The sequence below is a fragment of the Hesperophylax consimilis genome, chromosome 12, assembly GCF_061612785.1.
Source record: "Hesperophylax consimilis isolate HC1 chromosome 12, BYU_Hcon_1.0, whole genome shotgun sequence".
NCBI lineage: Eukaryota > Metazoa > Arthropoda > Insecta > Trichoptera > Limnephilidae > Hesperophylax > Hesperophylax consimilis.
The window spans coordinates 33,793,648-33,818,279 of NC_142847.1; the positions used below are offsets into that span (position 1 = coordinate 33,793,648).

The 24,632-nt window shown below is 36.3% G+C and overlaps 1 protein-coding gene across 1 annotated transcript in view; it reads right to left on the reverse strand.

The window, feature by feature from the left end:
* Positions 1 to 24,632, reverse strand: part of Npl4 (nuclear protein localization 4) — a 60,584-nt gene that overhangs the window by 6,104 nt on the left and 29,848 nt on the right. The window contains exon 9 of the mRNA XM_089638365.1: positions 1,696 to 1,932. Coding sequence (XP_089494491.1) covers positions 1,696 to 1,932 — 237 coding nt within the window. The remainder of the gene's footprint in view (positions 1 to 1,695; positions 1,933 to 24,632) is intronic.

The window sequence follows — 24,632 nt, forward strand, 5'->3', positions numbered from 1 at the left end:
TTCAACGAATCTTATGAATCTCATTACCTATATTAATAATTCATTTGAAAATTTTGTACCTGTTGATGTGATTTATACAGACTTCGAGAAAGCATTTGATAAAGTCGACCATGATATTTTATTAAAAAAATTAAGTGACATCGGATTCTCTCAGAATTTCCTCGCTTTTATGGCTAGCTACTTACGCAATCGTCGTCAGTATGTCAGTTACGGACACCATATCTCTCACGAATACAAAACTAACTCCGGGATTCCCCAGGGATCGAATCTAGGACCCCTTCTCTTTCTCTTATTCATCAATGACATTGGCAACACTATAAACCACTCAAAATATCTCCTTTTTGCTGACGATATAAAACTTTTCAAAGCAATCAAAAGTTACATCGATTCCATTCTTCTGCAGAACGATCTTGATTCTCTTGTCAAATGGTCGGAACTGAACAACTTACCCTTCAGTATTCAGAAATGCAGTGTCGTTACATTTACAAGGTCCAAAGATACATTCCTGTTCCCCTACCACATTAATAAACATGAATTAACACGTAAAAATGAGATTCGAGACCTTGGCGTAATTTTTTAAGCAAATCTCTCTTTCAAATCCCATATATCTGATATTGTCTCCCGTGCCAACAAAATGCTTGGATTTGTTCTTCGTAATTCAAGATCATTTACCAGCGGAATCGCAATCCGAAGAACGTATGAAGCACTTGTTCGCAGTATCTTGGAATATAGCTCCATTATTTGGGCCCCTTCTGAGCAAAACCATATTCTCGAAATAGAAAAAGTACAAAAGAGATTCATGCGTTACCTATATATGAGGGAATATATGTACTACCCTTTCCTGTATCCATCCTTATTCTTAGCAGGAATGCTCGATCTTAATACATTAGAAGCCCGCCGAAAAATATTTTTAGGAAAACATTTTTTTAAGATAATCTCTGGAACTATACATAATCCATCTATTTTGAAAGAGATTAACTTATATGTCCCAGACAAGTATACTCGTGGAAGGTCCCATACCCTTTTTTATGCTCCAAAAGCGAGGACTTCTGCCTATCAGAACGCCCCAGTCAACAGAGCGACTGAACTGCTCAACCAGTCTGCATTGACCATCGACATTTTTAACGTAACCTACAGGCAGTTTAACAATTATCTTTTGACGTATGTCACAAAGTAGTGAAACTGACCTTTTTATGTGTTTTGCTATACTTTTTGTCTAATTTGTAATCTTCTCCATAATGTATTGGTGAATAACCGTTTTACGGAGAACATGAAAAAATAAAATAAAAATAATTATCGAATTGTAATCCAAGTCTTTTTTAAAATTTATTTTCGTGCCTTTCGTTTACATCGGTATTTCAACAAAAGGATAATATATTATTTGTTAAATGTTTGTTTGTTTTGTTAGTGAAATAATAAAATTCCTGGAATGAGGGTTTTTATGACCGTGAAACCACATTAGAATCTCTTTCTCCTTTCCGCACCCACTTTATTTAATTTAAAGAAAGCAGGTATGAGCAAATCCCGATAGGCGGACCGTAGTAAACATATTACAAGGTTCATTGAGTTGCATTTCAAATAATATTCGTTTGGTACTTTTATAGCTTGGGTATGCTGAGTTACTACGTAGAGTCAGGGTAGCGCCAGTGCAAAAAATACCTGGCCGAAAGATGTTAATATTATGTATATAGGTACCTCCAAGAATTCTTCCTGTTCCCAGGTGGCCAGGTAGAGCGCCAGCGCTCGCAGGTCCTGGTGGTGCGATTGCAGTGGGCGCGCCTCGACGGGGAACATCTGCTCCCGGCCGGGGCGCGGCCTACGCAGCGTGGCCAGGGGCGTGCGCGCCGCCGCGCAGGGCACGTCCACCAGCAAGTACTCCACTGGTAAAGGTCGGGCCACGCGGGCCACCTCATTGCCGTACTGGTCTTTTTCCTGGGAAAGAAGAAATGTACATATATATTAGAAAAAAAAGATTTTTTTTTGTAGATGTAAACGCATCGTGGCGAGGGATGTTTTCTGATGATACAGAACTGAAAGAAACACTATATTAACCATTAGAGTGCTATTCAGCACTGTCGCACTGCAAGAGTTACTCACGAAAATTGCACCGCGTGCTTTAGTCCACGGAAGAGCGCGTGTTAAATTTGAGTGCGGTGTATTGCGGTTGGCGCGTGTCTTGATAACTGTATTTATTGTTATCCTGTTAAAATAAATACATATTTTTCACCACATCATATGTTAGTTCCATTGCGAACGATGTATCAAATGACAGCGACACTACGGACAGCGGGATTTTCGTTTTTTTTTTGACAAAAGTTTTTACAAAAACATCTAACAATTGTTTTAAATTCCTTTGTGGTTGTAATTGTGTAGTTTTTGTTTATTAGAAGCATAAAATATCATTATTTACTTGAGTGGTTGCAAAAAGAATCATTAAAATTTGTTGATATTTGTCCAAATCATTGCATTTTTATTTATATAACGTAGGTACTTTTTTTATCTAAAAATTGTAGCAATTTACAGACATACTTGCAAAATAAGCATAGCATTAAAATGGTTAGATTTTTATTGGTTTCGAGCAAATATGTCAAGAATTCAAAATACATTTTTTTTTATGAGACAACCCACACAAGAGCACCCCTGTGTAAAGACAGAGGAAGTGTAAAGACAGAGGAACTATATCGCCACCCGGTTGGGCAGCGTAGTGAGGGTGGTTAAGGTAGGGACTGTAGGAAGGGACTTATCCCATAAGTCGTGGTTCAGCTCGCTTGTGAACACGCAACATTTATGATTTATGTCTATCTTTATGTTAATCTTACATTATATTTAATGTAAAGTCGTTTAGTACTTTTAGTAGGTTAGTTTTCAATAATGCTATCTTGAAGAAGGTTGAGAAACTAGCTGACCAAAACTAGTTGACACAATGTCTTAATTCTAACAAAGTGGTTGAAGACAAAATAATTTTTAATTGAATGATAGTAGTATAATTATTAAATGATGCGTAGTGTTGTTCTAGTCTCTATAATTTTTATGTTACTGTTAAATGTTTTACTAATATTATTTTATATTCATCAGCTTTAATTATTTTGTATAATAAATTTTCGATAGCTTATTAGATATATTCTGTTTTAAAATGCATGCAAAAGCCCAACTGGGCATAAAACCAAATTAAATTAAATTAAATGATGTCAAGTCACAAAGTGATTGCTTTCTTCAATAATTATATACCATTCTATGTAACTACTATGGTAAATTTAAAAAAAAACCTATGAACAATAGTAAAAATGTAAACGTTTAAACGTTTTTGGTTCTATAGGACCTGTATAGAATTCAAAAACACAAATAAAATAAATTAAAATCATTTTGTGTTTTTTATCAATTCTTTCATGATTCCGCCCTTATTCAGCACATAAAATTTGCTGTACGTGTTAGTTTCTTTTTGGCTTTATGTCCATATTACAACACCTCTGGGAACAAATTCTCACTTGTACAAGGAGTTTAAACAGAGTTGGGTTGTTAAGTTCATCTCTGTATTTGTGACGTACGCTATGTGGGGTCATTTTTAAAATGAATTTAGCTAGACAGGGCTAATCTAGTATAATACATCAATGCCCAAAACTGACTTAAACTTCAGTTTAAGGAGTTGTATTACAAACTAGATTTAATTTCAGACAGTATTTTATAGCTGGGGAGTGGTGACTACGACGTTAAATAAATTTCATTAAAATATATGTATTATTTTAAAAGATATATCGGTTTAAAACAAAATCCATTTTCTGAACGGGACCCTATATTCGCCCGCTTGAAGAGTGTTAACTACAAGAAAAACGAAAATCGTCTGATAAAATTGATTTACTGATTGACCAAAGTAAGTAGGTATTACATTTTTTACTTTGTGTACTTTTATGTGTCGGTTTTATTAATTTAATTTTGTAAAACACTAACTGGTCCCTGGCGTTGCCCGGGCATCATTCTGCTTTAACCCTTGGTATGCCAGGGATAAAATGTCAATCGCCCATATGCTGGCTGACACTATTTGTGAAATAATTTGTTTTTTGTAAATTACCACATAATGTGTTAATATATTTCGACTACCATAATACGGACATGTGTCTAGTGTGGTAGTCCAAAAGCATGTAAAAACTGTATTCAAATATATTGTTATGAATGAAGAAAAAAAAAAAAAAAAATTATAAAAACATATAAATCTGTCTTGTTGTTTCCCGGTACAGCTAGCTACTTATATTCTGAGAAATGTTTTCTCTAATGCTATAAAAAATATTATATAATAAAGCATGAGCAAATATTATTGAGTTTTATTATATTTTCTAGTTAAATAAACGTTCTTCACAATAAAATATAAATCATATGAGGTTTTTTCTTTTAAATAAATACCTACAGTACTACGAAAATCGGAATTATGACATTTGACATGGAATTTTGCGATGCGCTTTTCACCCAAGCGAATAAAATATATTTTAATATGCTATGAGCATTTTCAAAATACTATAAAATCCAGGCAGAGTGAGTTTCCAGCAAATTCATGGTGGATTTCTTGGCACACTAGGGGTTAAGAGGTGGCAGGGGGTGGTTATACCTAATGTCATGTAGACAGAGACTCGAAGGTCAAGTGTGCAAAATTTCATCAATCTCGGAATAAAACAGTAGATTTGCAAAAAAAAAAAAAAAACAAACCCACAGACACTCTTCTTTATATAATTTATTGGATAACCAACACCCCTGCCATAGGTCACCTCAAGTGGTTCGCTACGTTTGGTGACTTAGCAGGGGTGCCTGGGTTCATTGGGTAAGGTTTGTCTAGGTCTTGGCGGCGGATGCGTTTGCCAGCCTGGTGGCGGATCGGATCGGGAGAGACTGGTTGAGAGGGATCTCTTGACCTCTCCAGCCGGAATCTCTCCACCTATGGCCTTGCACCGCACTGAGAGGGATGGATTCATACGTCCATCACTCCTGATATTTGATTGACTCCCATATTCCTACCCACCCCTGCTACCTTTTCCTTCCCAGAACTTCCTCTCCTGACTTTCCCTCTAAACAGACCCTCCACACATCCCCAAAGATGCCATAAATAGTGTGCAGCTAATGTAAAAAAAAAGGTAGGGTAGTTCTAAATTTTTGAAATATCATTCTGGTTGTCGCAGTAATGTTAAAAATCAAGTTTTCGGCCTCGACGAATCCCGACAAACTCGGCAAAAACAGCATAATTTAGGCAATTAGTTTCGTTTTTGACACAAATTTAAAAAAATAAATGTCTCTTGAAAAAAATCATTGAGGAGTTCTTGAATGTAGAGTAAATTTGCCACAGTGTGACGATTTCAGAGATTTATTAGTTAGTGTTCAGTTTTAGCTGAAAGACAAAAACACTCTATTATTCTGACCCATGACATTGCACATTACCACTCAAGTATAAAGTCGTTTCCTGGAACGTTTCTGATTTATTTCATCCAAGTTTAGGTCACATTTTATTATGATAATCTTTTCTTTGTCTATCCGATATACGTGTTCAAACCTTCATTGATTTTTTTCCTCATTAATAATACGTAAACCCACAAAAAGTTCTGGTGCCGACTAAGAGTCAATAGTTTTCAACATCTTCAAAATGCCATCATAACAAAACCCCAATTAGAAATAATGTCCTAATGGCTGAGTTGACATCGCGTTTGGGTCCCACCCAGGCATAGTGTGTTCAATTCCTCGACTGGCTAAGTCCTCCATCACAACACAAGCAACATTTTCCGCTTACTGTAGTGGTATAGTAGGAGATTTTCAAATATTGTCACAGTATCCCAGTAATGTTCGTCTTTCTTTAAAAAAAAAAAAAAATATATATATATATATATATATATACCATCCCACGCAACACCTTGTAGCTACACGTGGTTCTCACAGCCAGGCCGTGTCCTACATCCTAGATCCTCTGCCACCCAACACCCACCACCCAATAACTCTCACTGTCGCCCAGGGCCGGCCCTGAGCCAAACGGCGCCTGGCGCTGTATTAGCTTTCTTTAGGTTAGGTACAAAAACTTTACGTATTTTAAAACATTACTAGCTGTGCCGCGCCACGCGTTACTGTGGCTCCTTCCAGAACTTTCAAGAGCATTCTCGAACTTTCCGGAACCTTCTAGACTCACAGACACACTCTGCCACTCAGTTTGGAACCTTATAGAACCTTCATGAACTTTCTCGAACCTTCCAGACTCACCGACACAGTCGGCAGGCCCATTTTGAAATAATCTGAAGCATTCACGGCCTTCCTATAACAAAGCAATGTGCTAGAAAGCACATTCCCCACCCCCACCAAATTCTCTTACTTTCGATGTGACACCAAGGGTTATCTATCACCATAACCACCGGTAGGTGGAAGTGGCTGGTTGTGAAGAAAATTAGGCGGGTAGGGAAAAACGGATTTCGTTTTATGGTATGATGAGGTCCCCATTTTACAATTTAATAAAAAGGTAATATGAAATAATAAATTAAAAAAAAAATAGAATAAAACTGAGATGATATGAAATAAAATAGAATAAAACTGATATGAAATAAAATAATAAAATGGGTAAATCAATTTTAAAAAATCGATAATTATAATACCTTCTATGAGGCATGGTTGTGCAACCTTTGGTTGTACATAATGATGTGTGTATTGTAATGGTATTGTGAATTACGTATATATGTTTTATTATTTTATGTAATAAAAATTCTATAATATTGTCTTTTTGTTCCAATCCATCATTTAATTTTGTATAAGAAATGTTTTTTGTTTCTTTCACTTTTTATTATATCGAGTTAAAGATTGTTAAATGCTTTTATTGCCTGGAATTTGTAGTGTCTTTGTCCAAAGCTTGTGTTTACCGACGGAGTTTTTTTTAAATTTGTTGTTGTTGTATGCTTTGTACATTGGTCTATTAATGATAGTTTGTGTTTGGTGACATTTTAATATTATCAGCGACAGCTCGTTGGCGCGCCGGACTTTTATTTTTATTTTTATATTTACTCCACACAGGAGGCCCTGAAGAAAATAATTTCCCTCAGGGCCTATGTCATCTTTGGGGATGCTGTGTGGAGGGTCTTTTTGTGGAGAGGAAGGAGTGAACATGGGTCTTGAAGAGTCCCATGTTGTAGGAGGGAGGAAACACAGAGGCCGGCAGTTCGTTCCACAGCCGAGCTGTTGAACTTAAGAACGAATCGTAGAAGCGACCCGTTCTCATGTGACAAGTGTCAACTGTGTACAAATGTTGGGCGCGCGTTTGGCGTGTATCCCGACTACGCACCGGTGCCGAAGGGATCAATGACGCTAGTTCCTCAGAGCATCTTCCATTGTAATACCGATAGAACAAGGACAGCATACCTACCTGACGCCTGTGCTCTAAAGATTGGAGTCCGTTTGTTAAGATTGGGGAATCTATCAAACGGACCGCCCGTTTCTGCACAGAGTCAAGGGTTTTTTTCAGGTATTTTGGGGCTCCAGACCAGAGATGGCTGCCAAATTCGACAGTAGGGCGCACTTGCGATTTGTACAGGGTGAGCAGTTGTGTACTATTAAAGTATCTGCGGGCCCTGTACAGTACGCCCAGCTTCTGAGAGGCCAACTAGCCAACTAACTTCTCTAGCTTCGATGGAGCCCCCGTACCTGAGCTGGTCACTTATAGTTACACCAAGCATATCAATGGAAGGCCTGTTCGGAAGATTGCTTCCGTTGAAGGAGACTAGATTATCATTTGGATCCCTTTTAGACGTAATCAGACAGGATTGGGTCTTTGAAACATTAAATTCGACGAGATTATTTTTACCCCAGGAGGAAATACTCTCGAGATAACCGTCCATTCTCTGCTTCAAAGCCCTCCGAGCCGTTGGAGTTTGTGTGCCCTTTGGGGGCTTGTCAAACAAAAAGCTATCATGAACTGTACTGTCATCCGCGTAACAATGAATCGGTGCACATGTCAAAAGGTCATTGATGTGCAACAAAAACAAAGTCGGAGACAGAACCGATCCCTGTGGGACGCCAGCATTTATGGAGTGCGAGGAAGAGGTGAAACCGTCAGCAACCGCCTGAATCGACCTATCCCTTAAAAAGTCAGCAATCCACGTACACAGGGATGCGGGAAGTCCGTAAGAATGCAATTTGTTGACAAGTCCTCGGTGCCAGACCCGGTCAAAGGCCTTGGATATGTCTAGTGCGACCGTTTGGGTCTCACCGTGACGTTCCAGGCACCGCCCCCAAACATGCGTCACATACGCGAGAAGATCACCGCACGAGCGGTTCCGCCGGAATCCGTATTGACGGTCGTTGATAATTTTGTTCTTCTCAAGGTATGTGAGCAGTTTGTCGTTGATCACACGTTCCATCACTTTGGACAGAACTGATGTGATCGCTATGGGGCGGTAGTTGGCCGGGTTGGAGCGGTCACCTTTCTTGGGAATAGGGTGAATTACCGCTCCAATTGTGGCTGTACAGGGGCCGGCCCTGCTGTCATCCCCTTATAGGGGGGTAATCCTCCCCACCCACCCCTAGCCGAGACCTTATTTCAATACTTTCGTTTTCCCTCTGGGTTCAAATTAATTTCCCTCTCGATATACTAAAGGCTATAAATACACTAAAAGCTGGCTTCCACGTTTTGAACGCGTTTATATAGGTTCCCATCTCTAGGGTAGGTTATTAACTCCGCATGTTAATAATGGCTTGTTATTTATGAAATGATGTACATAATTAAAAGTTACCTAATTGCTATTTTTTTAATTTTGGTTTGAAAGGTGTACTATAATAATGGCTTCCGCGATTGGGTGGGAGGCAAACAAGGTTGCTTACACTTGCGAAGGACTAATGATCTAAACAAAACTGCTCGGAAGGAGGAAAGCCTTAAATAACCGAAAAAACTGACAAGAAGTTGGATACGAGAAAGCTTTAAAAATAAAGTTAATATTTTTTTTGATCAAAAATTCTTACAGAAAAACTATTCAATAATATAATCAACCCGTATTTAAAAAAATATAATATACCTATTTTAAAATGTCTTTAATAATAACAAAAAAAAAAACTTTTTATTTGGTTTGACTGAGGATTGAACCTTCCTACCCAAGAACTGGAGTCGTTAACTCTACCAACCGAGCCAAATGCCGATCGGGTAGAATCGACATTTGTTTCTTATATTAACTGCTGTAATGTCATCCGATTTCAGAGAAATGCGTACATGTCCGCGTGTGTATACGTGAATGCCACCAAAAGTTGATAGAATGCATTGTCATCGATAACGAGTCCATTTGCCGAGTTTCAGCTGGGTAGGATGTCGAGAAATGGGTTAATTTCTATTTCCAATATTTGCATTCATTAATTACCGAAAACAAAAGTGAAATTCAAATAGATTTATTTAAAAATACAAAATTATTATTTTTATTAAAAATACATATTTTACGGCATTGATTACGTTAATTTTCAGTACCATTCTGACAGTTATAATACTATAACAAACCTACATATACACGATGTTTAGAAACTCGTAGTACAAGCGAGAAATTTTAATGACGTCTTAATTAAAGCCGATATTTTCAAATTTGACCTAAAAATTCCAACTTCATACTCGATTTACTCGGAAACGAAAGATCAAATCAAAAAATTTATGACATAAAATCGACTGTAATTAATATGATGTACATTTTTCAACTTCCCGCTTGTAGGTACTACGAGTTTTCAGATGTGGCACTTAGATGCGTCAAAAAAATCTTTCCAGAGCTCAGTTTAATTGGCATGAATTTATAAGAAAAAATATTTCTTATTGTTTTCTGCTATTGGTAAACCTTTCTTCTGAAACTCAAGATTGCCGCTGACTCGGCACGACTCTACCTTCTACTATTCTAGGGTACGAGCAGCTTAACCTTTGTAACGCGATGACATCGCAATAATTCGTAGAATTAATTGCTGTGAATAATGCCTCGCTAGCGAAGTATTCGACATAGAAGAGACGCGAGATTTAGTCACGCGACCAATAATTTACATACAAACAATAGCGACTACGACGCGCTGTGATGCCGAGGTCCGACGCACAGTGGGCTGAAAATCGCCTTTCATAGACATAGAGGCTTGAATTTTCAAGGGTATTTTTTTGGCTAGAAATGGATTCTGTTGATTGCAGCATTAAAATGAATCATCAACATTAAAAAGTGTTTTTTTCAACTGGCAAAAAAAAATCGCAAGTTGCGCCACAATACGAAGTATGTCAAAAAATACAAATAAATAGTAGTATATCTGTGTGTAAGGATAAAATGGCCAACCTTATGATTCCAGAGATAGCCTCATTTTTAATGTCAGTGCCATACAAATTTTTCTTTAAAAAATGATAACTACTTAATTTGTACACGCAATTGCTTCGTACGAAATTTTATAGCATAGTAATGATCAACAGAATCCATTTCTAGCCAAAAAAATACCCTTGAAAATTCAAGTCTCTATGTCTATGAAAGGCGATTTTCAGCCCACTGTGCGACGGGCGAAATCAAATGTCGCCAAAATTTATATTACCGCAGACAGGGGTTATCGTTCTAGACTGGCATATAGTAGCTGGCCTGCCAAGAGTTGATTATATTATATATTATACGGATTGACGTAACACGGCGGAAGAAAGTTATCAATTGGCTTTTTATGCTCCATTTTACGGCGGCCGATGATTGCAGTTGGCAACAAATTAAATTAAATAAACCTGCGATCGTTTAAAGATCAGACATCATTTATTTTATATTAATCTCAGACTGGCGGCCCTGAGAGAAACCACGGGGTCTATATTCTCTCTCTCTTGTGTCGTCTTGGTGAAAGAACACTTTCCACAAACTTAGCTTTCGATATTCGTATTTGGTGACCAGATCTGAATAGCCAGGTACTTGCGTAGCCTAACTCAACCTTCCTCTTCCCCTCACCTTGGCAGTTTTACGTATTAAGACTAATCAAAAATATGTATTACTTTTAATTCACTAGTTTCCTACTGTAATTTATAAGCTGTGTCTAATGCTACGTATAAACTATAAACAGGGCAAAGTTTCAGAGCCGAGCCGCGAATAATAAGAAAGGAACGACCACTTTATTCCTTTAGTAAGTCAGTAGTTATAAGCCTCGAGTCGCAAGTTACTAGATATTTGTCTTAGATGTAAGTCACTAGTTAGTATGAATCCAAGTCGTAAAGCTGTATTTATTATTCAATACATATATTTGTACAGCGCCCTTGAGGTGATTTTTCACGAAAACGGCGATATACAAATCAGCCAAATATTATAATTTATATTATTATATTTACCCAATGTTTAAAAGAGTAATAAAATCAAATCAAATGAAATCCAAAAACATTTCTTTACAAACATTGAGCGATAATTATATTTGAGACTTAACGACCACTTTATTCCTTTTCCGTAATTCGAGGCTCGGCTCGCGACAATTTTGTCCGGTTTATACGCACTCTTAGACGTAAGTCTCTAGTTATAATAAGTCTGAGTACTTAGTTTGCTAGCTATAAGTCACTAGTTACAAATATGGTTGTATGTCACTAATCATAAATCTTAGCTGTAAGTGGTTAGTTTTATAGGTTAACGCCTTTACTAATAATCGTGTTTTAAATTTCACACAACTGATAAACAACCATTTACCATGCATTAATGTTTGTTTATCAGTTGTGTAAAATTTAAAAGACGTATATTATTAAGGCCCTTAATTAATTAAGTTGAAAAGCGCCTTTGAGGTGATTCCCTACCCTTCAGTCTCAGAACATATCCCAATAATTGGGGCTGCCATAGTTCCACTGGTTCCGGGTAGTTGGAACTTTTGTGATGTATTCACATAAAAAATATACTGAATCTGGCACTTGGAGAGACCCACGTTGTAAAGGTACGTGGGAAGACGCATAAAAACAGACAAATACATACAATTATTTCACAGCCGATCCGTTGAACAAAAAAAGAATCTAACGACTACAACATTCTGTTTTAGCAACATAAAAAACTAAACCAAATTAGCACGATGGGAAAATAAGAAAACATTGGAAAAATTCTAAAGGAAAATCAAGATCACAGGGAACTAAAGAAATCTCAAAAATGAAGAATAATCAAATACGTATAATTGTATAATTATTTTTCATTTTTATAAATTTTTAAATCATTTCAATTTTGTATACTTTTTAAGTTCAAAGTCATGTCGAATATAACTCCTCGATCTGGTTCCATTTTAAAATATATTCAGATTCAATCGAAAAAATCAACATAAATTAATTTTAAACTCGGTATTGCCATTGTGAACATACAACTATAATTACTTGATGAAATAATTACATTTATTAAAACTCTCAGATCGAAGAATTATATCAAACTATTTTTGTTCAAAATTGTACATGGTGGTATAGACATTAGACAGCCCTGTTAACCCTGTTGAAGTTTATAACCCTACGAAAACTACTCGTTCCAAAATCATGTTTAAATGTAACAATACCAGGAATAAGCATTTCAAACACTCGCTTACGCCTAGATATTTTTTTTTACATTAACCGCACACAGGAGGCCCTGAGGAAAATAATTTCCATAAGTGCCTGTGTCGTCTTTGGGGATGCTGTGAGGAGCGTCTTTTTTAAGAGAAGTAAAGAGAGGAACTTCTGTGAAGGTAAAAGGTATGAGGGTTGGGTAGGAATCTAGGGATTAGTGTGTCCAGGAGTGACGGATATATGAATATATCCCTCCCACTACGAAGCAAGGCTATGGATCGAGAGCCCGGTTGGAGAGGTCAAAGGGTCTCCCCAAACCAGCCTCTCCGGATCTGGTACACCGCATAGCTGGTGGCGCATGTTCAGGCGCATCCTGAACACACCTCGCCCGATGTACCCGGGCACCACTGCTAAATAACCAAACGTAGCTAACTTGGGGTGACGTATGGCAGAGGTGTTGGTTATTTAATAAATGATTCCCGGGGTGGCGGTACCAAAACCATCCCCCCCAAATTTATAATAGCCATAGAATAAAGAATATAAATCTGGACACACACAAGGCAGAGCCATTTGTCCCCGAACCGTTTGGCTGAATGAAAATTAGGGGGGCACACACGACCGAGCCGAGCCAGTTTAATCTATGTCCAGCGATGCCATGCCGCAAAAATGAAAATCGGTAGGTTATGAAATAATTATAGTGGCTAGTTATTAACCTCAAAATGGCTGTGGAACGATTTGCAGGACTGTTTTCTCTTTAAGACCCATGTTCACCCCTTACTCTCCTCAAAAGGACCCTCCACAGAGCATCTCCAAAGATGACGTATGCCCTGAGGGAATTTTTTGTGCACGGTTGACATTTGTCACACTACGACTCGTTTTTGAGTTCAACAGCTCGGCTATGGAACGATTAATTATTTTAATTTATTAATTAATTGTTAATGGCACACGTTGTATTTATTTGCCGACCTCTAGGTTTCCTCCCTCTGGGTCTCTTCAAGACTAGTGTTCATTCTTCAGAAAGAACCTACAAACAGTATACTCTAAGATGACAATAGACCCTAAAGCAAGTTATTTTCCGAAGGGCCTCCTTTGTTGTTATCAAACCGCAGAAAATATAAGAGTATTTATTCTGAAGTTAAAGCAAAATTCTAGGAACGAGATTCCCGCAATGCGGACACTATGATTTCTTCTGCGGCCCATCAAAGACTTTATTTTTATATTCGTCCGATAATTTCCGGGAATCTGTTTGGCAAAAAAAATATTGAAACTGAAAAATGATCAACATCCAAACTTTGTCAATTCTATTTCATTCCCAGCCACCACCGCCCTCCGGAAAATCTGCCACCTTTCAGAAGGCAAAAGAAACAAAACAAAAAACTGATTTTAACTTTGGCGGAAAGGAAAATAATGTATTTTTTTAGTGGAAATCTTTGACGTTTTCACTCTTTTTCTTCTCATTCGTAATCATATTTGACTAATGGGCATTTTACACGATGCTTTCTTTCGTCCAGTTTCCACGGGTCGTCTTTTAATATTATGGATTAGGTATAATAATAATTAAATTTGGATGACTTGTACAGCGCCGTTTTTTTGCAAAATCACCTCAAGGGCGCTGTATAAATTTATAATACATTTCTACAGTGATCTATGTTATTACTAACTATTTATGGAGATACAGTGGGTTGCCATATTAATAGGGACAGTTCCAATATTTCCAGATTTTTATGTTTACGTTGTCTCTACTTCAAAATAACTTGGATATGATGGCCATTCCTTCGTTATTTTAGTTGCTGGTATCACCACTGATACTTTTAAGAAGTGGCAACACTCGCAAAGTGCCACATCCCTCGAAAATTTAAGGTTTTTTCCATGTGGCCAGCATTTTTGTGAAAATTCGTGATTGAAGTTCTGGTAAATAAATAAACATAATAATTATATTTAAGAGTTTTAACAGTTTAGCTGTACCAAAATGTAAGTAATTATTAATTTTATAATTTTTTTTTTTCATATCTTATTTCAGTGAATAGTTTTTCCATATTGAGTCCAATGTTCTGTTTTTTCAGTATGGCTAGGTCTTCAGACACGTCCCCAAAAAAATGTCTGAAAGTGAAGACACTATTGTTAAACACTTAACATTACCAAAGGGAAATAGCAACCATTACAGGTATTTTAAAGTCTGTGGTTAACAGGATAAATTAGAATATCAATTAAAACCTGCCCCTTGAATTGGATCACAATGGGAAATGTGGCAGAAAACGAATCACTACACCTCGTACTGACCGCAAAATCAAAGACTTCTGTCTCCAAAACCGCAAAAAGAGTGTGGCTCGTCTGACCTTGATGATCAACGAAGATGATATCGAAGTCTCCCAAAGGAGAGTCCAGGGGAGATTGGCTGAGGAGAACCTCATTGGTCATCGGTCAGCTAAAAAACCTCGCCTCACAGTCGATATGAGGAAAAAACTACTGGAATGGGCCAACGCACACCAAACCATGACTATAGAGAACTGGAATATGGTAATTAACAATTTTGTGGTTATCAAACTTTAAAAAAAATCCATTAGTTTCATTATGGCCTTTTTTAGGTGTGCTTCTCTGACGAGTCCATATTCCAAATTTTGTTGGATAAATCATCGTTCGTCCGACGACGCTCAGGAGAGAAATTTCATCCGGACTGCCTTGTAGAGACGATCAAACACCCTACCAGTATCATGGTGTGGTCAGTCATCTCTTCCAAAGGGATGGGGCGCCTCCACATCGTGCAAGGGACTATGAGGCAGGATCAGTACAGACAAATACTGGAAAATCGATTACTGCCTCAAGTCGGAGAATGGTTCCCTGGTGGCCAGGAATACGTTTATATGCACAACTCCGCACCCTGTCATAAAGCCAGGACTGTCACTGCACTCCTGGCTGAAAAAAATGTGCAAGTTTTACCTTTGCCGGGGAATTCCCCTAACATGAACCCTATTGAAAACCTGTAGGAGCTCACCGAGAGGGAGATTGCCAAGGAGGTGGTCACAACGAAGCAGCAGCTCATCGAAACCCTCATCCGGGTGTGGCATCATTCTCCTGACCTAAAGATTACTGCAAAATTGTGCATTGAGAGTATACCACGGCGTGTACAAGCTGTTATTGCGGCTAAAGGCGAAATTACGAAATATTAACTTTTTGTTCGATAATGTTTAAAAATAATAAAAAAAATAAAATAATCGCTGATTAAGGCCAAATACGGTGTTTATAATTTTCAAAATTCAATGTCCTTGTTAATAAATAATAATAACCACACCTAAAATTATAAACATCTTTGTTTTATGAACACAAAGTGTGAAAAACACATTTTCCATAGGTGTCCCTATTAATATGGCAACCCACTGTAATATACAGTACAATACTTACCTGGTAGGTCACCTAAGATTAACACTTAATTAACATCAACCAATTGTTTATTAGCGAATTTTAGATACAGGATTTAGGACACAATTGGAAAATTAGATATAACTGGATTTTCTCTCAGGAATGGTATATTTAATTTAAGGGTGTGATAGCTTAAAAAGATAAGTTTGAATTTCGAATTGAATGTTTTTATGAAAAAACGTGTCCTATTTTGCACGGTTCGTATTTGTTTGTACTAGTTACTATTAATACTAGTAAAATTTTAAATTGGTGTATTATTACTTCTATTATTACCAGTACTATTTTAACTTAATACAATTATTTTAATTTAATATTGTTACTACTGTTATATTATAGAACACCTATCATACAGTCCACAAGATTTGAAATATGAATATTTCATAACAAGCTGTAAGATACTATGCGAACACTGCCATGAAAGTTGGAAGGGAACCCTTGAATAGATAATCAAGCAAATGTAGCATGTACAAAGCCAGTAGAATAAGGCGTACTTGGGGTGAAATATTACTTGACTGCGCTATATAAATTAACTGGCTATATTAATTATCACCCACTTTCACCCGTGTAGTTTAATTGATATTTCAAAGCTCCATTGCCATGGTAGAGATGAAGTTGCGAGCTGAAGTAGTTGCATTGACATAGACATTTTAGAGAGAGGTGCAAATTTCATCAACCCTTACGAATTTTGGCTGCTTTAGAGGCTATTTATATTTGCTACGATAAAGTGCAAAAGTCTCCATAATGCAAATTGGAACTTTGGATCACAATTTTAGTTTAATTGCTAACGCCGTTTATAATAATGAGATTCTTCCCATTTAAATATTCTTGTACAAATCGCAAGTACGCCCCACTTTCGAATTTAGCAGTCACCTCTGGACTGGAGCTCAAAAATACCTGAAAAAAACCCATGACAATGTACAGAAACGGGCGGAGAAATCTATCCGTTTGATAGATTCCTCATATCGTAACAAACGGATTGCAATATTTATAGCACAGGCACAGGTATACTGTCCTTGTTCTGATGCTCCGAGGAACTAGCATCTTTGATCCCTTCGGCACCGGAGCATAGTCGGGAAACATGCCAAACGCGCGCCCAATATTTGTAAATGGGTGACATTTGTCACATGAGAACGGGTCGCTTCCATGACTCGTTCTTGAGTTCAACAGCTCGGCTGTGGAACGATTTGCCGGCCTCTGTGTCTCCTCCCTCCGACAACATGGGTTACTCATGCTCACGCCTTGCCCTCCTCAATGATATCCCCACATAGCATCCCCCAGAGATGACATAGGCCTAGAGGGAAATCCCACACGGAGAAATCTTTCCGATTAAAAATATTACTAATTTATTAAGAATCTCTTGAAATTATTCGTATACGGTTTAGAAACAGGATTGTAGGCCATTAACGAATGAATTGACAGGTATCCTGATAAACTTTAAGTAAAATATCAATGTTTTGTCACGATGTCCGAACACGTGTTCATAATAATCCTAACATTTCGTCATGATATATTATTAAGACAAACGCAGGTATACGAACACGTGTTCCGATATTATTACGAATAACCGCGTCTGCCACAGAGTTGTTCTCAATATTGTGTCGGCAGAACGGTATATTCTTAAAGATGGAACTTATACCTACATTTTGGCACCGGTTTCATTCGAGTGGCCGATGGGGTATTTTACTGCCTCTGGAGGTTAGCTTCAAAGTCGTCTGCCGGGTGCTTCTGCCCATACAAATGTTGGCAGAACGCATTTTTTCATTTCTAACTAGAGGTCAACTTTTGCCATTAGTTTTAGTAAAGTGGCACGTAGGATATTTTCACCCTAAAAATGACACCGAAAGTGATTTAACCCTTTCCAGGACTCCCCTCGAGTAGAGATCTGGCTGAACGCTTTTTAGTAATCTTATTTGGGGTTAACTCTTGACAGGCCAAGATGCCAAACAAAACGTCTGTAACCAAGTGGGTCTTCCGACGACCTCATGATTTTTCTATCTTATGGGCTTTTAAACTATAGAAATCCCAAGTATTCAGTCAATTATTAATGTACTTATGTATTTGCGCAAGAATACGTAAAATACTAAAATTATATGTCGAGTATTTAAGCTAATATAGGGAGGATAGTAATTTTGGGTACTACCTACTCCCCCACTTGGCTACGGGATAGTTAACGCCCAGCACTCATTTGGTTCAAGTAGGCTTATCTCTTTAACTATAAATAATTGTAAGTAGATACCTAATGAATTTCATAATTTATTTCTTATCTTTTCAAATAAAAAAATAGTACCTACTTGGTACAATAATCACCCTATATAATAAGAGAAATAATTGCGCTGGAAAGAAGGTAGTCAGTTACGCCGAAGACACTGGAAATTTTTCAGGCATTCCATTTTTATTTATTATTTTCCGAGTTAAATATAGATTCTTTATCTACTCGTTAAAGTGGAATTATTATACCACTTCCGCGCCGGCCAACGGAATTAATTCAAGTCAAGGGAAAATTGGGGCGGGTGAATCGGATATACATTTTAATTTTGTAAAAAAACTGAATCAGATAGAAACGAATGGTTAGCACGATGCGTTGATAGCGGTGCGTGACGCGAGGGGTTTATTTTTACCATGAAGTCTATGCTAGTCTCGTAATATCGTTATACCCTGAGTAAAATGAGTATTACAGATTCATTAAAAAATCTATTAAAATTATTGGTTATCCGATCAAGAAACGGGACTGCAGGCCACTTCTTGACAAACTTTTGTTCATGCACTTACGTCTGAAAAATTCGGTAAAATAATAATAATTTTTATATTTGTGTGGGGTTTTTTAGTGATATTCGTTGATATTAATAAGTAATATCTCATTCACGGTGGGTTGATACCATAGACGCGAGTGAAATGTTTACGCCCATTGTCAAAACCAGTAGACGCCTAGGTAGGTGATGACTGTAAACGATAATATTCGGATGATTTGTATTTTTGCATAGCGCTGTTTTCGTGAAAAATAATCTCAAGGGCGATGTGTTGGGATTTTAGGCGTTAGGTATTATCAGCGCTTAGGCGCCTTGACAATTCGGCGTCCGGAGCGTACATCTCCAATTGCGCCCGCATAGGTCTGGCCCTATTGATACGCCGCACAGTGGGCTGAAAATCGCCTTTCATAGACATAGAGACTTGAATTTTCAAGGGTATTTTTTTTGGCTAGAAATGGATTCTGTTGATTGCAGCATTAAAATGAATCATCAACATTAAAAAGTGTTTTTTTCAATTCGCAAAAAAAAAAATCGCAAGTTGCGCCACAATACGAAGTATGTAAAAAAATACAAATAAATAGTAGTACCTATATCTGTGTGTAAGGATATAATGGCCAACCTAATGTTCCAGAGATAGCCTCATTTTTAATGTCAGTGCAATACAAATTTTTCATAAAAAAATGATAATTCCTTCATTTGTACACGCAATTGCTTCATACGAAATTTTATAGCATAGTAATGATCAGCAGAATCCATTTCTAGCCAAAAAAAAAGACCCTTGAAAATTCAAATCTCTGTGTCTATGAAAGGCGATTTTCAGCCCACTGTGCGCCAGGGTGTTTTGGTGTGGTCCAGAGTTTTAGTTTCCCAAGTCGTTTGTTAGTGTTTTTGGTCGAAGATCGAGGTCAAAATTATGAACCTATGTTTCGAAACGATCACAGGTACCTTGATCCGACCCACAGAACCGACTGAGATGTAGATACTTTTTTTTCATTAATTTCCAGGGCGTAATGTTAAGACCATAATTAATTATTTACTTGGATATAGAAAATAGGGTCACATTTAATACGCACTTTTTTAAAAACAGTTTTAATCAGTTAGCTAATAATGAGAAGTATTTCAGTTTCCAGAAAAGTAAATCATGAATTTAAATAGCTATTTCGTTAAAACGGATAATTTGACTTTTCGTCACGCCACGTTTTGTCATAGTAATAATAAAATGTTTTTTTAGGCTAGCTTTTTGGTTTAATTTTCAATTAAACTGAGACTAAGGACCTATTATAGGATCATGATTTGGGTTAACCCCTCCAGCGTGTTTTTTCTATCATGCGGAAATACATTATTTTTTTGACGTTAGAAAGAGAAATAACAATTCTTTCCAGTTTGCCTCAAATATTTATACTGGAATCTTTAAAATTTCGATTTGTTTGGAGAAATTGTAAGAAAACTGTACCTTCACTTTTATCTCGTTTATATATAATAAAACAATAAGAAATAGATTTATACTGGAATCCATTAATAAAATCCTCAAATAGCCAAAATGAATAATTCATATTTCACACTGCTATCGTAAAAATCGGTTTAACTTAAATTTTTTTTTTTTATTATATAAACGAGATAAAAGTGAAGGTACAGTTTTCTTACAATTTCCCCAAACAAAACGAACGTGTTTTCTAATCGAGTTCTCTCAATTTTTCCGATTGGAGTAAAAATGTGGTTAGCGTTTTTGACGACATTTTTCACGTTTGATACTAACATTTTATTATTTAGAAATCGTAATGTTTATTTTAAATGCATACACCGAAAAGATAATTTTATCTGTATTTGTTTTTACGCAAAATTAGAAAATAAGATGTATACAGCGCATTTGAAATACACAGAAAAAATTGCAAACTGAACAAATTTGATGAAAGTACTGAAGGGTTAAATAAGAAAAGAAAAAACTAACCTTAAAGCATTCACGTCAATAACAAAACCGCCAACTGAACAATTGCTACAACAAAAAACTGAAATAATAACAGAACTTGAATAAATCCCTCACAGAACTTGAAAATCAACCTTGAAATTTGATGAATTGTTCAAAGCCTGTGAAACAACCCGTCCTAAAAGTTGTTCATTTTGATAACGACATTCTCTTTGAATTTCGTAGAATTGTGTTTAAAATTAAACAACGATGCACCAAGACTTTTATCGGTATGCAAATCGGGATTTATTTAGATGTGACCCTTCCTTTAGAAAAGTCGGTTTTGTAACAGACACTTTCCGCCTATATGTAACGGCACGAAGTTACAAAACGGGCGTTACAAAAACATGACTTCCGATTTTGAAAATTAGATAACATGAACATTTTATTATGTAATCGCCATTTAATTTGGTGAACTGTAGAAGAAAGTCTAATAATTTACACGAAGCATCTTAATTTTTGTATTTTATGTACATACCTTGTGTGTTCAACGTTACCAAGTTGACAAAAAATTTCCCTCAAATAAGTCCAATCACGCCCACTGTTAGAACGCTACTCACTGACTGAAGTGAAGAGTCAAGATTGCAGCATAGCGTTCACATGGAAGTTTGCTACACAATAAAAATGAATTTACTAAAAAAAAGTATTATTGTACTGGTTGCAACCTGCTTTACAAAACCGAACAAAAAAATTTAACTTTTTGTAGGACATATTTAAAATGTTTACATTTCTTTAAACTTGTATTAAACCGAATAACTCTAATTAAAATTAAATGTGTTATTATTTGCACTTCAAAAAATTACAGCGTTTGATGCCTAAGGATTGTTTTAATGAAAAATAGGATGATCGCATCAAGCGTTTTCAAACTGGGACACGTATTTTACCATAAACTAAAAAAGATGTTTCCTGTTTAAAAATATATATTAAATGAATGATAAAGTTAAATAAAACACTAAAAGATTTTTTTCATACATTACAAAATAAATGGTAACCGGATAAATCATCACAATGATAATTCATCACATCTATAAAAGTTATATAAAGTCATGGAAAGTGATGAAACAAAAACTTTATTAACTGGGTTATGTAGGTTAGGTTATGTTAAAAAAATATATTTCATCATTTCTAATGGCTTTATATCACTTTTTAAAAGTGTGTTGAATTGTCACTGTGTTGTCATCATGGAACCAAAATAAATATATTTCTAAGATCTGTAATCATTTCATTGGCATAACATACTCGTACGTTAAGTTAAAGAAAAATGATTCAAAGTCAATGGACAATGCTAAGTGGCGAGGATACAAACAATGGCAATGTCCGATGTATTACAGTAAAAACTTTGTTTTTAATGATAATTTTTGGTATAGTGCAAAAAAATGTCAAAATTAAACTGTTGATTTCCCAAAGATGAATAAATAAATAAAATCCGCCATCTTAAAAGCAGGAAACACGGACACCAAAGATTTGTAAAGTAAATGTAAAGCGTCATAAGTGAAAACAATCCGTATTAGTTTCAGAAAAAAACACTAACGGAGGTCGTCACAGTTTGTAAATAGTTAGTTACGGAAATAAAAATAAAACTGACCTTCTTTAGAGGGTAATTATTTCAGAAGGATGGGTGCCCGCTGAAGTAAAGAAAATATATTTTTTAAAACTCGGGTAAAACATTGACAAAGTTTTACGCACAGGTACCCCTACACACTACACAATCTATTTATAACGAAATGAGGCAGCCAACGATTATTTTACTACCGGTTTGAGGGTGTATTATTATGAATCGATCAATACTTTAACTTGATTAGAATAAGAGTGTCTCCGGCAACATTACATAACTTACGTTATGGCTAAATATTTGGGTTTTAATCCAGAGCGAGGATAAATTGTTACAGTTTAGCGGATAATAACATTGGAATGTGATAATAACTTATTCTGAGGGTTATGGAGGAGTAGTGAAACGTAATATATTCCATAAACGACAAAGATAAAAGTTCTGCCGTAATGATGTAATAATCTAATGCAATTTTTAGTAAGGTTAGAGCCATATTGCGAAAACTCGACTCAAAGACGCTAGACATTTCCATAAATAGATTAAAATGATGTTTTGGGGCTGTTGTTGAATTTACAATCTTCTGTGTGGGTAGTACCTCACATATTGATCTTATAAATTAATTTGGCAGTTTATCTCTAAGTTCTGAACCTTTTTATAGGCAATTTTCGTTTTCATACATTAATTTTAATAAATTTATTAAATTAGGGTTAATCTGAGAAGATTGACAAAATATTTTTAAAGGCAATTTTCTAGCTTTGCAAGCGACTTTTTAAATTTTAAAGAAGTACAAACTATCTCGGGTTATGTATAACCTGATAATATTTGAAAAAACATCTACTACCATCATTATAAGTGGAAAACGTTACTTGTGAAGTGATATTTCATGCTATATATTTATTTATTAACGCCCTTTTAAGGGCTTTTACATAAATAGTAAAACTCATACAGTACATGTTTATTAAAGGTACATAACTAAACTGCCTCAGTAACAATCTTTTGTATTTGTGATAAGTGCTTAAGTGATAAATTGAAGATGTCCACTGACTTGGTATAATTATTTCCTCCATAAGTACCTACTCTGGGCAATGAGGAATACATATGGTAGTTAGTCCCAGAATTTCTACACTGAAATAAATCCCGACTTCTAGTATAACGTAGTGGAACCCGAAACCTTATCAATAATGCAAGCAATTCTGGTCTACCAAATGCATTATTTAGAATTTTATATAGAAATACCAAGTCAGTGGAAATAAAATGAATAACGTATTATTATGAACGAGCATTCAGAATACAAACTTGCTGGACATGGCTTTAGCCCTGTTTAGTGACCAGATTTGAATAGCCAGGTAGGTACTTCCCTTCAGCCTCACAACATACCCCAATTATTGGAGATGCAATAGTCCCACCGGCTCCGTACAGTTGGGTCTCTAGTGCGGTATTCATAGAAAAACGCCTTACGACCGAAACATAAAGTAGAAAGAACGTAAACATTTTAAGATATTCTCAATCAGCCTAATTGGGACATTGCCAAGAAACGATAGAGCAAGTGAATGTGAAATGCCCCGTGCAGAGGAAAAGCACAACACCAAATAACAATGTCATGTTTGTCTAGGAACAACAAGAACTACAACAGATATACTATTTCAGAACTTCTTGCCCCGTGTTTAGCAGCTATTTTTTGTAGGTGTGTTTATTGTCTGATCAATAACGTTATTTTCAGAGTTTGAATTTCGAATTCCATTTTCTAACAAAACGCGGGGAGATAAATGGTCAGAAGCAGTCAGTACGTTCGAACTGATTCATGTGAAATGGGTTTATGTTAAAATAATTCAAGGCAGAAAACGGTTCTCACGAGAGGAAGAGTTATTGTACCTTGTAAGAACATCACATAGAAAATTGGCGCGAATTGAGAAAAACAAAAACGAATGCACCCAAGCTATCTAAGGAAAACTATGTTAATTTCTCTTTGTCTTTAAAAAATAATCACTGGGACAAAGCAGGATATTTTTAATCATTATTGCGGGTAATTTGTTTGACAGACACGCGTAAACGGCGTATGTCGTAATCGACAAATAATACATTACATTATAAATTATAATAATCATTGTTTGATTATGTTATGAAAGTGAGTAGGTAGGTACTGATCGTCAAATCTACAGCTGGGCAGCGCGAGGAGCGTCGGATGTCAAAATCAATACAGGCTTCTATTGCCGGCCGGACCGGCGGGAAAACCGTATCAATGGAGGAAGACGTTTAACGCCAAATTTAGCTGATAGCCTCTAATTAGAGCCGTAATTACACACACATATTATGGTACAAGGAAAAAAACATCGGAATTAGACGGGGCTGGGATAATGATAAAATAAAACCTGGTCTCGACACAGCTTGAAACCCAGCAAAACTTAAAAAAAAAACTATTTTCATTGTTTGAGAAAGAAAATTGATATTAAGTGCTGGGTAGGCCCTTTTTACCCCGGCCATGAATAT